This window comes from Schistocerca cancellata, chromosome 3 (genome assembly GCF_023864275.1).
Source record: "Schistocerca cancellata isolate TAMUIC-IGC-003103 chromosome 3, iqSchCanc2.1, whole genome shotgun sequence".
In the NCBI taxonomy this organism is placed as follows: Eukaryota; Metazoa; Arthropoda; class Insecta; order Orthoptera; family Acrididae; genus Schistocerca; species Schistocerca cancellata.
Genome location: NC_064628.1, coordinates 560,331,874 through 560,346,986, shown reverse-complemented (window position 1 = coordinate 560,346,986; position 15,113 = coordinate 560,331,874). Strand labels below are relative to the sequence as shown.

Here is a 15,113-nt window from a genome sequence, read left to right as displayed (position 1 = left end):
CTGGAACCGCGTGACCGCTACGGTCGCAGGTTCGAATCCTGCCTCGGGCATGGATGTGTGTGATGTCCTTCGGTTAGTTAGGTTTAATTAGTTCTAAGTTCTAGGCGACTGATGACCTCAGAAGTTAAGTCGCATTGTGCTCAGAGCCATTTTGAAAATCACTGGCTGTGCTGTGTGCAGTCTGTGGCTAGTTTGCATTGTTGTCTGCCATTGTAGTGTTGGGCAGCTGGATGTTAACAGCGCGTAGCGTTGCGCAGTTGGAGGTGAGCCGCCAGCAGTGGTGGATGTGGGAAGAGAAATGGCGGAGTTTTGAAATTTCCAATACTGGATGTCATGAACTGCTATGTATATTATGATTTTTCAACACTATTAAGGTAAATACATTGTTTGTTCTCTATTAAAATCTTTAATTTGCTAACTATGCCTATCAGTAGTTAGTGACTTCCGTAGTTTGAATCTGTTATTTAGCTGGCAGTAGTGGCGCTCGCTGTATTGCTGTAGCTGGAGTAACGAAGATTTTTGTGAGGTAAGTGATTTGTGAAACGTATAGGTTAATGTTAGTCAGGGCCATTTATTTGTAGGGATTTTTGAAAGTCAGATTGCGTTGCGCTAAAACAAAAAATATTGTGTGTCAGTTTAAGCACAGTCTTGTATAAGTTCTTCAAAGGGGACGTTGCAACATAAATTTCAAATTCTTCTAGTAGGTTCAATAACTGTCTTTGTGGCACCTTACGCAACACTTTTTGGTATATGAAATAATTTTGTTTAATGACTATATACATCGTATCTTAACCATTCAATTTACAATACTTGTTACTCATTTATCTTAGAATTAGTGCCCTCTACTGGCCTCAGTTATTTGTATAAATACAGCAGGCATCCATCCCATTACCAACACTTACTATACACCTAGACATATAGGTTGACGTTGATAACTACACCATAATACTGGTATGGTACATATGGCCGTTAATTATTTCAGTGATTTTTTGATTTTCTAACTTATCACTAACTTTTTAAGAAACTTCTTCAGTTAGTACAACTTGTGCTGTTACAAGACAGCGTTTCTACTATTTGAAACGGATCTGAAGATGGCAACGGCCGGAACCGGTACTTGTGATTTTATGTGACCTAGACGGACCTTTAAAAATAAAGTGCCATAAAATGATCGCTGATTCATTTACAGACTTCTTCTCTTCAGTTGGTTTAACTGTGGAGAGGTAAGTGCGAAGAGGGACGCAGGTTTTTCAGTAGTGGCAGAGGCAACAAACGACATTATTGACTGATATGGTATTGCCCTTGTTGTGTTAGTACTGCGAACGACTGAAAGCAAGGGGAAATTACAATCGTTATTTCTTCCCGAGAGCATGAAACGCTACTGTTCGGCTTAATGATGATGACATCCTCATGAGCAAAATACTCCGTGAGTAAAATAGTCCCACTAGTAGGATCACAGGGCGAGGAATACTCAGGAGTATTTAGTCATCAGGTAAAACAAAGCTTGCATTATGTCGGCCACAGTGTGGAATGTTTAATCCCTTATTCGAGAAGGTGAGTTACAGAATATAAAAAGGGAATCGAGTAGGGTAAGGATAGATATAGTGAGTATTAGTGACGGTGGAAAGAATATCATGACTTCTGCTAGATCAGTACGTTGTTATAAATACAAAATCAAATAGGGATAATACAGGACTAGGTCTCTAAGAAAATAGGAATGCGGGTAAGCTGCTAAGAAAACCGTGGTGAAAGCATTATCGTAAACAATATAGACACTAATCAGACACCTGTTACAGTAGTAAAGGCTTATATGACAACTATCCCAGCAGATGATGAATAAATTGAAAGAATATAGAGGGACCTAAAAATACATAAACTGTTTAATTGCCCATAATTCCGATAATAATTGATTAATTGACGTCTCATTTTCGTTGAAAATACAGCCTAAAGTTCAAATTATCAAAAGCAGTACAGGTGTTCGAAGGGGCCACCATTAATATCCACACACAGGCAATGCCGCTGAACTGTTGCACCGGCTACCGACTGCAGTGTGTCCAGCTGGATTCGTGTACAGGAATGTTAGATGCATTCTGGAGGCTAATCCAATGTGCGTGGTTTTTGTCGAACAAAAATCCTTTGGTGCTCCTCAAAGATAAAAGTTCAGAGACCTTAATTTGGAGAAAATAGTGGAATCTGACGGCACTTATTCGTCCTCTACATCACGCGGTACATTTTCGTAGAGGTACTCCGTGAAACGATTGTGGCAGTGTGGTGGGGCGTCCTCTTGTTGACAGTAAAACCTTTCGTCCCCATACATCTCACAGATGGCTGATAAAATTAATCTCTCTAGCTTCTCAAGGTACACCTCACCCATACCTGTGCCATCAAAGAACAGCCAAATCGAACCCCGATAATATAACTCACACCACACGTTCCCTCCAAGTTACTTCACAACTTTCTCCACATTTACGTGCAGATTTGAGGCCGTTCAGTAGACGTAATTTTGGCGGTATATTGTCCCATAGAGTTTAAATTGCGTCCCACACAATCATCTCTGCAAACACTTGATTGATACACACCTTACCATTAAGTCACTCGCAGTACTCGTTTCTACGATCTGTGTCGGAGTCGTTAATTGCGTATAGCAGATTTAACATGCAACTCTTACACTGCGCACGCTTCAGAAAGCGTTGATCACTTGAGTGACTCACCATGGTTTCACGGGAACACTGTCTCACAGACTTATGCGGAGAGAGAGTGAATTGTTGTTAACACAGCACTGGAGTTCGCTGGACTTGCTGCTGTCGTCATAGGTCGTCTATATCGTAGTTTTTGTAGATCTTTAACACGACCTCAGCGCAGATTAGTTTAGGTTCTGCGAAAGTGTTACAGCACGTGAGGCAATACTGAGCCTACGACGTATCTAAGAATATGCGTTGAAGAAACGCAAACCTACGTTTATAACATTTATAGATTTAGGGGCTATGGAAACTCTGGAAATTCCGAATGCTGTTGATCACGAAACTGTTCCACCAGCTGATATCGGTGTTCTTCTTCTCATGTTTACTGCTGTTGTTTCAATCCTACTTGTTGCAGATACTGTTCTTGTCGTTCAAAATGTTTTTTTTTGTTGTGAGTCTCTGCTTACCACTTCGTTTTTCACACTTGAAGTTCTTGTTTGCTCGCCATTAATTTTGGAAATATGTAGATTAGATAAAATTACATTAGATATTCTCTTGTTCCATAGATCCATAGAAGAGACTCTGAAGAATGTAGGAAGTGTCATAAAACCACAACAAGCAATAACATATGTGTAAACAAGGGCCTTACTAATGTACTAATGCTCCTTCTAGAGGACGTAAGTGAAATGGTACTCATGGATGTTGAATAACTCAAGACAATACTTAAAGCTATAAAAGGAACAAATAAATTATGTACTGAGTGTCTGATGGACTGATAAGAATGGCTTCAGATACAGCCACTCCAGTGAAAATTATCGACTGCCACAAGGTGCTTTCATGAACAGTGAACGCAAGATTCTGAAGAGCGTCCATAAACGAAATCCGTATCCCACGTCATTCATCTCTGCGTCATCCTTCATGATTTTGAAGAACTGGCAGCATCCTCAAATAAGTGGCTTCAATCTTGCTTTGTGTCATTACTATCACTGCACAACAATATAGCGCCTCTCGTTGTAACTTCACGACAGCCTTATACGCTCTATATAGTGTTGACTACTATTTCTTCGTGATGAATGCCCTCGTTAAAAGGAATGTGTAAGGAGTGTGAAGACTTTAGATAGGAAATATTATTGTGAAATGATTATTAATATGAGTGGAGAAGAATAAATTAATAATAAAAACTTAAAAACTTTAAGGTAAAGTAAGACCGTCATTTTCTGAGCGGTCGAAGGAATCCGTAAAATAACAGCATATGAATTTATGAAGATCCTTTGCGTGATTTCAACAGCTTTTTCCTCGTCCATCTTGGTGTTTCAACAGAATAATGCAGATCAGCTCGAAGAGAAATTCAGTCTAGAATGCTTTTTATAATTCAGCAAGCTCAGTTACGTTATGGAATGGTTTCTGCAGTTATGTAATTATCAGAATGATTCTTACCTCCTTGTTAGAGGGATTACAATTTTTTGTTTAGTGCCTGTCATTGCAATATAAATTATCAAACTGTGGTCGCCTAGAATGACACACAATACTTCATTATGTCTGTTACGATGTAGATAACATTTGATGTATTTTCATCCATAAAAGTGAAGAGAATTCCAGGGTTACACCATGGTCACATAGAGCTATAAAATAATTACTTGTGAATTCAAAACAAAGTGCATCTTGCTTATGTATTTCCTAAAAACACTCAGACTAGTAATTCGCCCTCAAAGGGGAGAACTTGAGACCTATTGCCATCGAAAAACTGTTCTTTGGTATTAATCGCGATTATGAACACAAGTGTATGCTCTCCTGGTTTAAAGCAGGGCTCGCCATGGCGAGCCAAGCTTCACGTGTGCAGCCTGTGCGGGCTGCGTGCGGACCATGGCCCCTCCTGTCACTGGGCTTTTCTCGGTCCTTATCGGTAGTACATTTATTTCATTTAGCATTGCGGTGCGGCATTTTGCAGTCGGAACAACTCTCTGAGTTCGGTAGAATCGTGGTGCCGGTGCTACTTACTCCACGCTATTTGTTCGTGTTATGAAGACGTTCATAGGTCCATTTGCTGTTTGCACAAAAAAGAGGCAATTTAGCGATCTATTGTCACAATCCCTTAAAATGAATGGGAATCACTGAAAAGAGGGACCAGAATTCTCAATTTGCATACGCGACGGGTACTGCTTGCTTGCTAGGAAACAACGTTATAATTTTGCGGATATAATTAACACTTTTAGACGACAATGAAAGAGCAAGAACTCCGAAAGGTCGACAGAAGGGACTCATTGTTCTGCACATTAGCAAGCACTTTGTGCTAAATTTGCAGGCGTGGAGCACTTGAAGGAATTGGCGGTACGAATAGTAAACTATCTGAAGTCGCGCACATTATTCCATTTCCAGTTTCAACAGTTTTAACTTGGAATGAACGGAGAGTATGGAGGCATCATATATTACTGGGAAGTACGTTGGTTGAGACAAGGGACATACCTGGGCCTATTTTTCGATTTAAATCTTGCTGTTGAATTTATGGTTCAAATGGCTCTGAGCACTATGCGACTTAACTTCTGAGGTCATCAGTCTCCTAGAACTTAGAACTAATTAAACCTAACTAACCTAAGGACATCACACACATCCATGCCCGAGGCAGGATGCAAACCTGCGACCGTAGCGGTCGCTCTGCTCCAGACTGTAGCGCCTAGAATCGCACGGTCACTCCGGCCGGCTTTCAATTTATGAAGGAGAAAGGAGAGCAGGAAAGAAAATTAAAGAAAATTAGAACGCGATATTGCAGTGAAGGTACATTGCATCGTAATTCGGAATAACACAGGCACTGCAGTATTGTATTTAACCGCCAACACCAGCAAATGACATTCAAACAAAATGCCTCTCCTGTACGGGAATATACATAACGGATGTATGAATACAGGTTGTAGACAAACGGTTGACGACATGTGGAGATTAGGATCTGGCCGTGAGTTGTGCTCAGATAGCCAGGTGGTAAGGCGACCGCTCCTGATAAGCAGGAAATCCGGGTTCGAGTCCCGGTCCGGAACAGATTTTCATTGCCATCATTCCATTATACAGTTGATGGTTATCATATTCGCGACTACGAGTACATTTAGTCGAAATTAGAACATCCGGAATGGACTGCAGACTTCGCATCTTAAGTAGACTTGACTGCAAACTGCTCACAGCAAGACATTTCGAGGTAACTGTTTCTTGACTTGATGGGGATGCGTTTAAAAAGAAAATCGCGTTGTAGAATGGACACATTCTGACAAAGACAATCCAGTTCCCTAAGCTCACTGGCGTTGAAGAAAGCGTGAGGTCTGAAGAACTCATTGTGACCTAGCAATAATTACAGCGATAGTTCTATAAAGGTTTTTCATGACATCTGTTCTTGAGCTGTTTCCGTTGAAAGCACCCCTATCCATGTGCAAATGTAACTGACTGGATTGCAAGACGATTCCTGTTTTAATTATAAAGCCTTTTACATTAAACTGTCCAGGATGTCTTCATTGCTTTTCTCAGGTAGATTTTCCAAGTCTCCATAATGAGTTTGCAAAAGTGCTACAGTATTTCAATCGACATATTTGTGTGAAAGACCTCTTTTGAATTATGAATTAAATAAGTTACGATTACTTGGCAACTTGAGTGCAAAACTATGTGAAATTGTCTACCTTTGCCCGTATGCCGACAGTTTGCAGCAGATAAAAATTATATTATGTCTTCAGTGTGCCAAAAATAATCAATTAATACTGAAAACTTGTTTTGTTCGTCCTCTATGTTCTTGAGAAATGTGAAATATAAAACCAAGTCGTATGCAGTACGACCGTACTACCTATTATACTCTGACAGCGCAGTGTGGTGGTGGAGGAAATGTGAGGCGAGTCTGATCGCTTGGGCAATCAGGCCCAGGCATGGTCCATAAGCCGAGATATTGGCCATCCCTAGTTTTAAAGATACAACAATGACACCAGTAACTACTCTGTACGAAGAATCGTAGTAATGGTAGCGACTAGAGACACCCCTATTTACCAAACTAAAATAACGCAAGATAATATCAGAGACAGAAATATGACAAGATAATTTCAATCCTATATTAAAATATCTGAAGCCATAACCACCTCAGAACCAGATCAACAATTTCCCACAGCATTAACAATATACTACCGTCTGTTTTAACACAAACTCCTCTTTCAGGGACGAATCACGCTGGTGATATATTCGTGCTTTTTGTGAGAGATGATACTGTATATAACCTGGATCCAGAGTCAGAGGAGGATCAAGTGCGCAGGAATATGGTTCGGTACTGGACCAACTTCGCTAAGTTTGGGTATGTACAGATATGATTAGTTCTTTCTTCTTCTGTAATCAGATTAAAAAAATTATTTTTCAAATTTTGCTTTCACTGTCGTTAGCTCAGCAGTCTGAAGTAGGACATTAAATACAGTTTCGGCTGTTTGCTAAAAATTACAGCAATTGCTATTCGTTCTAAACGCTTTCTTAAAACTATAGTTGCCTAAATCACGTACATCATTAAAAATGTAATTCCTGTATCATCTATATAACTGGGAGTATGTCCGTATGAGTAACTGAATAAACCATGAAGATAAAACCAATTAGTTCAAAACCTTGCTCTATGACATTGCTATTCAGAGATATATGACAGGTCGAGCCCCATCGAAGGTGAAGGGTTTTCAATACGTTATATGCTATCACACGTTTTACATAAGTGATCTGAAGATGGTTACTTCGTCAGCTGAAACTAGTCATCATATTTAAAGTTTTACAATGTATGCGACGTGGATAATAGTTATAAAACAATTTTCATTATTTAAATTTTAAGATGTCTATATTTCTTCGTCTTCTGCTTTCTGACAGTGTCAGATACCATATATAAACGCTAACCCATTACAGCCTATTTCCGAAATGACTTTTTCGTGAGTTGCACCACAACGATATACCTCGATGGTGTACCTATTGGAATCACACGAACTTAGTAGACGACTGAAACGCTTAACAAACACCATGAGATTGCCGTATAACGGATGTACCAGAACTGGTGGATTATGCAGTAGTTAAGAAGCCGGTAAATACATTGATATCACAGTTCTGCCACGTTCACGTCACCTGCACCAGGAGGTATTAATTATTTCGTTACCTGTTTACGAGTATTTTTGTTAGCGTGCAGTGCAAGCGTGCATTAATTCTTTTGTCCTCTTTACTGCCTCCACTAAATGCATTCGTAAAATCCCTAGTCTATTTGCCAAACGAACGTCACGAACTCAAGAAACAGTGTAGAACCCAAATTTTCTGCTGTGCTTAACACCTTTCTAAGCGTCAGCTGATTTACATCAACTTTGTGTTTCCGCAGAAATCCAACCCCGGAGGCGGATCCTGTGATCTGGGAGCCCTACAACAATGTGACTCGCAGCTTTATGGTGATGCAGTCCAACTTCTCCCTCGCTCACAACAAAGACGCAGAGCGGATGGACTTCTGGTACCAGAACGTTCCGTTACAACCTTACGCTGATAACTTCTAGAAAAATATGGAGAGATTTCACAACCGAAAGCTTCCTGAGACATGAGGCGAAATGTTTACTCTATTAACTTCACTATAACGTTGTAAAAATTAAATATTATAATTACATAGAATCGTTTGATTGCCTAGTATTCTGTTATCAATATGTAAAAATGACTAGTACTCCATTTACGAATAAGCATTTATTGTTCTATACAGATTAATTCAGTATAAAGAATTATCCGACATTTACTGAAAGATGAAAATAAATACTACTCAATGTTTTACACAACTCATGATTGGAATAGTGTTTATGTGATCGGAAAACCCTTTCTCGATGCTCTTTTGACCACGGTAAATCGCTACTAGCAGTCGCCTGCATCATGGAGGTAAAAGTGCAGCTGAATTAACAAATGCTTTGAGGAGAGTGCTTTGTGCCTCCAATTTGTGAACCAGAGGAAGCGACTCCTGATGGCCGTTGTCTGTCAATGTTCCTCGAACGTAACTACAAGCGATTTCTCAAAATTACTGTCATCACGAGAAGCTTCCTGACTAATCGGCGCAAACCACAGTGACACTTTTCGAACATTCACCTGCTATTGTGAGAGGTAAAACATGGAAATTTTGTCAACATTATCGGCTGGTGTCCGCTACCTACATACACTCCTGGAAATGGAAAAAAGAACACATTGACACCGGTGTGTCAGACCCACCATACTTGCTCCGGACACTGCGAGAGGGCTGTACAAGCAATGATCACACGCACGGCACAGCGGACACACCAGGAACCGCGGTGTTGGCCGTCGAATGGCGCTAGCTGTGCAGCATTTGTGCACCGCCGCCGTCAGTGTCAGCCAGTTTGCCGTGGCATACGGAGCTCCATCGCAGTCTTTAACACTGGTAGCATGCCGCGACAGCGTGGACGTGAACCGTATGTGCAGTTGACGGACTTTGAGCGAGGGCGTATAGTGGGCATGCGGGAGGCCGGGTGGACGTACCGCCGAATTGCTCAACACGTGGGGCGTGAGGTCTCCACAGTACATCGATGTGGTCGCCAGTGGTCGGCGGAAGGTGCACGTGCCCGTCGACCTGGGACCGGACCGCAGCGACGCACGGATGCACGCCAAGACCGTAGGATCCTACACAGTGCCGTAAGGGACCGCACCGCCACTTCCCAGCAAATTAGGGACACTGTTGCTCCTGGGGTATCGGCGAGGACCATTCGCAACCGTCTCCATGAAGCTGGGCTACGGTCCCGCACACCGTTAGGCCGTCTTCCGCTCACGCCCCAACATCGTGCAGCCCGCCTCCAGTGGTGTCGCGACAGGCGTGAATGGAGGGACGAATGGAGACGTGTCGTCTTCAGCGATGAGAGTCGCTTCTGCCTTGGTGCCAATGATGGTCGTATGCGTGTTTGGCGCCGTGCAGGTGAGCGCCACAATCAGGACTGCATACGACCGAGGCACACAGGGCCAACACCCGGCATCATGGTGTGGGGAGTGATCTCCTACACTGGCCGTACACCACTGGTGATCGTCGAGGGGACACTGAATAGTGCACGGTACATCCAAACCGTCATCGAACCCATCGTTCTACCATTCCTAGACCGGCAAGGGAACCTGCTGTTCCAACAGGACAATGCACGTCCGCATGTATCCCGTGCCACCCAACGTGCTCCAGAAGGTGTAAGTCAACTACCCTGGCCAGCAAGATCTCCGGATCTGTCCCCCATTGAGCCTGTTTGGGACTGGATGAAGCGTCGTCTCACGCGGTCTGCACGTCCAGCACGAACGCTGGTCCAACTGAGGCGCCAGGTGGAAATGGCATTGCAAGCCGTTCCACAGGACTACATCCAGCATCTCTACGAACGTCTCCATGGGAGAATAGCAGCCTGCATTGCTGCGAAAGGTGGATATACACTGTACTAGTGCCGACATTGTGCATGCTCTGTTGCCTGTGTCTATGTGCCTGTGGTTCTGTCAGTGTGATCATGTGATGTATCTGACCCCAGGAATGTGTCAATAAAGTTTCCCATTCCTGGGACAATGAATTCACGGTGTTCTTATTTCAATTTCCAGGAGTGTATTACGGCTTACAGTTACCTCGACCAGGATGCTTCGGAACTGTAATGTCTTTTTGTAGGTGACTTAGAGGGCTGTGACGACACCCCCTGTAAGCTACGCAAGCAAATATCCTCTAGTTGTTCGTTCCGAGGAACAACACAACCTGCTAAACACCGGGGACCGCAAAGAATATGGAATGGAACGTGGAACAATGGCGTCTGGTCTCTCCACTCAAAAGTCCAGTATTTGTCTGACGCTTGATGATAAAGAGCGAGTGGAGGCAGTCAGATAGCAATGTACGTCCCACACAGTGTATAAACACGAAGGTGAGTCAGTTACGCCAGCGGCCGCTGCAATGTACATACATCTGGAGCATCTCATCGATATGTGGGGTAGTATCCGGACAGCATCCGCCATTCTGTTTTCCATACCCACAATTAAGGGTTCCTCTTTTAAGCCGATAATGCACAACTGTGGAACCATTGTCTGGGGGTAGCGTCTAGTAATCAAAGTGTCCTGGGTTCCAGATTCGAACCTAGCCTTTTCTTACATTTGAAGTAAAAGTCATGAGCATACGAGTATGGCGGCCGAAGACTACCAGTATAAGAAACCGTTACCGTCCCACTATCGGCCTGCTCATGACGGCGGAACGGACAGAGATTCAGAGCATTCTCTTACACTTGGGGTGCGAAACTATAAGCAAAAAAGCGGAAGAATCAGCAATGACCATCGTTTTGCGAATGGAGAAGGCAATGGAAACTATTGCATCAAGGACAAATAACGCGTATTTACAGGACATGTAACCTGTAATTGACAAAGTGCCACAATGATCTCTCCATTGGCAAAATATTCCTAACTAGTCTCCCATCAGGATCTCTGTGAGGGGCTACCAGGTAGGGAAGTGGCGACGAGAGAAAAATGGACTAACCAAGCAAAGTGTTACACTCTACAAGTCGGGGTAGTGGAATGTCAGAAGTTTGAACGTGGCTTTAAGCTAGAAAATATGAAGAGGGGAATGCTAAGGATCAGTATAGATATAGTGGATGTGAGTAAAGTGAAATCGAAAAGAGAGAAATATTACTGGTCAGACGAGTGTAGGCTAATATCAACAGCAGAAGTGGCATAACAGGAATAGGGTTAGTTATGACTAGGAAGGTAGGGTAGAGGCTGAGTTGTGGTGAATAGTGCAGTTCTTATCAGAAACGACAGCAAACCAACATCGACCGGTATACATCCCGAGGTCGCAAGCAGAAGAGACAAAGAAAGTGTATAGGGATATTGAACTAATAATTCAGTACGAAAAGGAAGATGAAAATCTTATGATCAGAGGGACGATTGAAATGCCATTGTAGTGGAAGGGGTAGAAGTAAGCGTTTGAGAGAATATGTGATAGTCAATAGGAATGACTAATTGACTTTTTCAATAAATATCAGCTAGTAATAGCGAATATTACGTTCAAGAATCACAAGAGCAGTAGGTATACGTGGGGAAAGCATAGAGACGTGGGAAGATTGCAGATGGATTACATCGTGGTCAGACCGAGATTCCGAAATGAGATATTGGATTCTAAGGCAGACCCAGGAATAGGTGTAGACAGAGATCACAATTTAGTAATAATGAAGAGTAGGCTGAAACTAAGCATGATGTAGAAGAATCAATGTGGAAGGAAACTGGGATACACTGAAGTACTGAGGAAGTGTGATACGCGTTTGAAATTCGCTGAACATGTGGACACCGCGATAAGGAACATCACAGCAGGTAGCTCAGTTGCGCAGAATAACCCATGACAGATGAAGCAAGCAGGACATAAAAAACAGACTTGCCCAGTTAGAAAATAGCATTCCTGGCCAAGAGAAGACTACTAATTTCAAACATAGGCCTTAACCTGAGGCATAAATTTCTGAGAAAGTACGATTGGACCACAGTATTTTATGGTGCTGAATCATTCACACTGGGAAACATGGGACAGAAGAGAATCAAAGCGTCTGAGATGTGGTGCTACAGAGTAATGCTGGTCTAAGGAAGGAACATAAGGGAAACATTGACAAGAAGAAGGGACAGGATAACAGGATATGTATTAAGACATCAGGGAGAAACTTTCAGATCCCTGCCTCGTATCGCAGCTTGAAAGTCAGAGTTGACAAGCTAGTCACAGAGGAGAGACCATCAGGAGCAGACGTGTTTCGGTTGTACCTCCTACTTACTTCGTTAAGTGTTGAATTTCTTGTACTAAAAGTATAATCGGTATTGGTGGCCATAGTGATTAACAGTCTGGAAGTGGCTCTCGTTAATTACTGTCAGTCTTACTGCTTAGACATGCATGTCCGTCGTCCGTTATTGTGAGGTCACACATGTGTGTAATAAGTGTCTTCTGTGTAGTTCCTCACAGTATCAAATTGCGATATTAGTATATAACTAATGAAGCGTTTAGTGCAGTATATGTGGCGACATTACAGAATATCTGGATAATTACATGGCAAAATTTAAATCGTTGTATACTCTTTACAGCCAAAATCAGTAGTTCAGGATACTCTTCACAGTTTACCACTGCAACTATGCATCTGCCTCCAGATCTTACTAGCCCACGACCAGTGCATCCACTGCAGAGAAAGGGACACCACCTGAAAGAAGCAGATTAGTGGATTTCAGATCAGCAACCGCGAGATGTGGCGGACTTGGATATTTTCAACGACGATCTCGCCTTGTACAGTCAGTCCAGAACAAATAGAGGCTTGCCAACGCAAGGGGAGTGTCGTAATAGTCATGAGGAACCCATTATTGGTAAACTTGTAAACAACATGTCGTAGAGCATCCGAGTATATTGCAAAGTACACCAATCACTGTTACCCAGCAGCTGATTTCGATTTCAGACATGGTCTTTCAAATACATAGTCTTTTATTTGGTTATTGGTTTGCTTTTATTATACATATGGGGTAAACCAGAACTCCACCAACAAACTTTCAGAGGTGGTAATGTAGATCATAACAAGAAAACATACCTGAAGAGCTATGGGCACTTTATCTTCGCTACTGTGAGATACATCTCGTAGTTCTTATGGTATGTATGTATGTTTACCAGTTTTTTTTCTTGTTTTGGTCCATACTACCCCCTCCAAAATATGGAAAGCATTAGAAGAGATGTGTTTCATAGTATTTCAGATAAAGAAGCACAACAGGAGGACATATCTCGAGGCCGTAGGAAACGCAATCTGTCTAGGACTGATCAAGCCAGAAATAAAATCAGCTGGGACTGAAACTTAAAGGCGGCAGCTCCACCACTGTCCTTACACTTCGCAGCGTTTGTGATGCGGTCAGGAGACACTCGAATTGCTAAATATCCAAAGAAAATTTCACGCCGGACTGATCATTACCTGTCGACCCTCAAATGAAATAAAGCAAAAAGTAAGGACAAGTTACATATATCAGGAACGTTTAAAATAGCAACAGCGACAGTTAGAGGTCTGACACATAAAGGAACAGAACTAGAACAAGAACAAGGCAATGCTAAAATCGGTATTGCTGTCAGATCTGAAACAAATAAGAAATTATGGAGAACGATCGAATTTCAGAATCATGTGACGATCTATTGCGGAGTATCACAAGAACAAAGAACTGCTGGTGCAGTCTCCATCTTCGTGCGAAAAGCGTTAAAGAACAGAATACATTCGTGCAAATTTATAAATAAAAGAACACTAATGCTATGCCTTAAAATTGAGAGAGGTTACATCTCCGTTTTCTCTCTGTAAGCTCCAGAAGAAGGAAGAACTCAAACTTCTATAGGATTTTATGATCTGTTACAGAACACTATGATAAAAGTAAATAAAAATGATTATCTACTTCTCATGGGAGAATTAAACGCCCGATTAGATAAGAGATACATTAAACATATAGAAGGTACATAGGATGAAAATGCTCTGAATAACAGTTTTCCACAAGCAATGAATTACGAATAACAAATGCCTTCTTTAAAAATCATCACATCCGTAAATCTACATGAGCAACTCGTGGTACAGCTTCAATAATAGAATGAATTCTTGCAAATAAAAAGGCATAGGTAAGAATAAAAGACAAATAGTTTACAAATCTTGGAATGGATCGTAATACCCCTATTCAGTAAGAAGTGACGTAAGTTTTTTGAAAAGATGGATGAAACCACACGTAAATGCCTAGCGGGATGCCGACTTACAAGGTGCACCTACTCCAAGAATATACAGTAGTATCAAACTATTACATCAAAAAAGACTAAATAAGGAATGTCAAACGAATCCAGTAAGCAACAATATAAATACAGATTGGAATTCAATTTTAAAAAATCCTAAAGCACACGGCTGCTGAAGCAATAGAAAAGAGGAAAAAGAAATACTCTAAAAGTGGATTAACGATTTGGTATGATCATATTAGCATGTTAATAAAAGATAAATAGGGTCGATCTAAAAACTTTGTCATTACCTAATAATGGATTTTACAGATAGGATTATAAAACTATATCTGCTTTAGTAAAGAAAGAAATATGAAAAATTAAACGGGAAAGTTGGGACTGATACGTGAGCGCAACAGTACACGATATGAAACTTCATGGCAGATTAAAACTGTGTGCCGGACCGAGATTCTAACTCGGGACCTTTGCCTTTCGCTGGAAATCTCATTCTGGAAACATCCCCCAGGCTGTGGCTAAGTCATGTCTCCGCAATATCCTTTCTTCCAGGAGTGCTAGTTCTGCAAGGTTCGCAGGAGAGCTTCTGTGAAGTTTGGAAAGTAGGAGACGAGGTACTGGCGGAAGTAAAGCTGTGAGGACGGGGCGTGAGTCGTGCTTGGGTAGCTCAGATGGTAGAGCACTTGCCCGAGAAAGGCAGAGGTCTAGAGTTCGAGTCT

General features: G+C 41.9%; 1 protein-coding gene across 1 annotated transcript in view; it reads left to right on the top strand.

Moving 5' to 3' along the window:
* LOC126176427 (esterase FE4-like) overlaps positions 1-8,458 on the top strand; it is a 100,182-nt gene extending 91,724 nt beyond the window's left edge. Inside the window, exons 8-9 of the mRNA XM_049923584.1 lie at positions 6,858-6,990; positions 8,032-8,458. Coding sequence (XP_049779541.1) covers positions 6,858-6,990; positions 8,032-8,200 — 302 coding nt within the window. The 3' untranslated portion in view covers positions 8,201-8,458. The remainder of the gene's footprint in view (positions 1-6,857; positions 6,991-8,031) is intronic.
* The last annotated feature ends 6,655 nt before the right edge of the window (positions 8,459-15,113 follow it).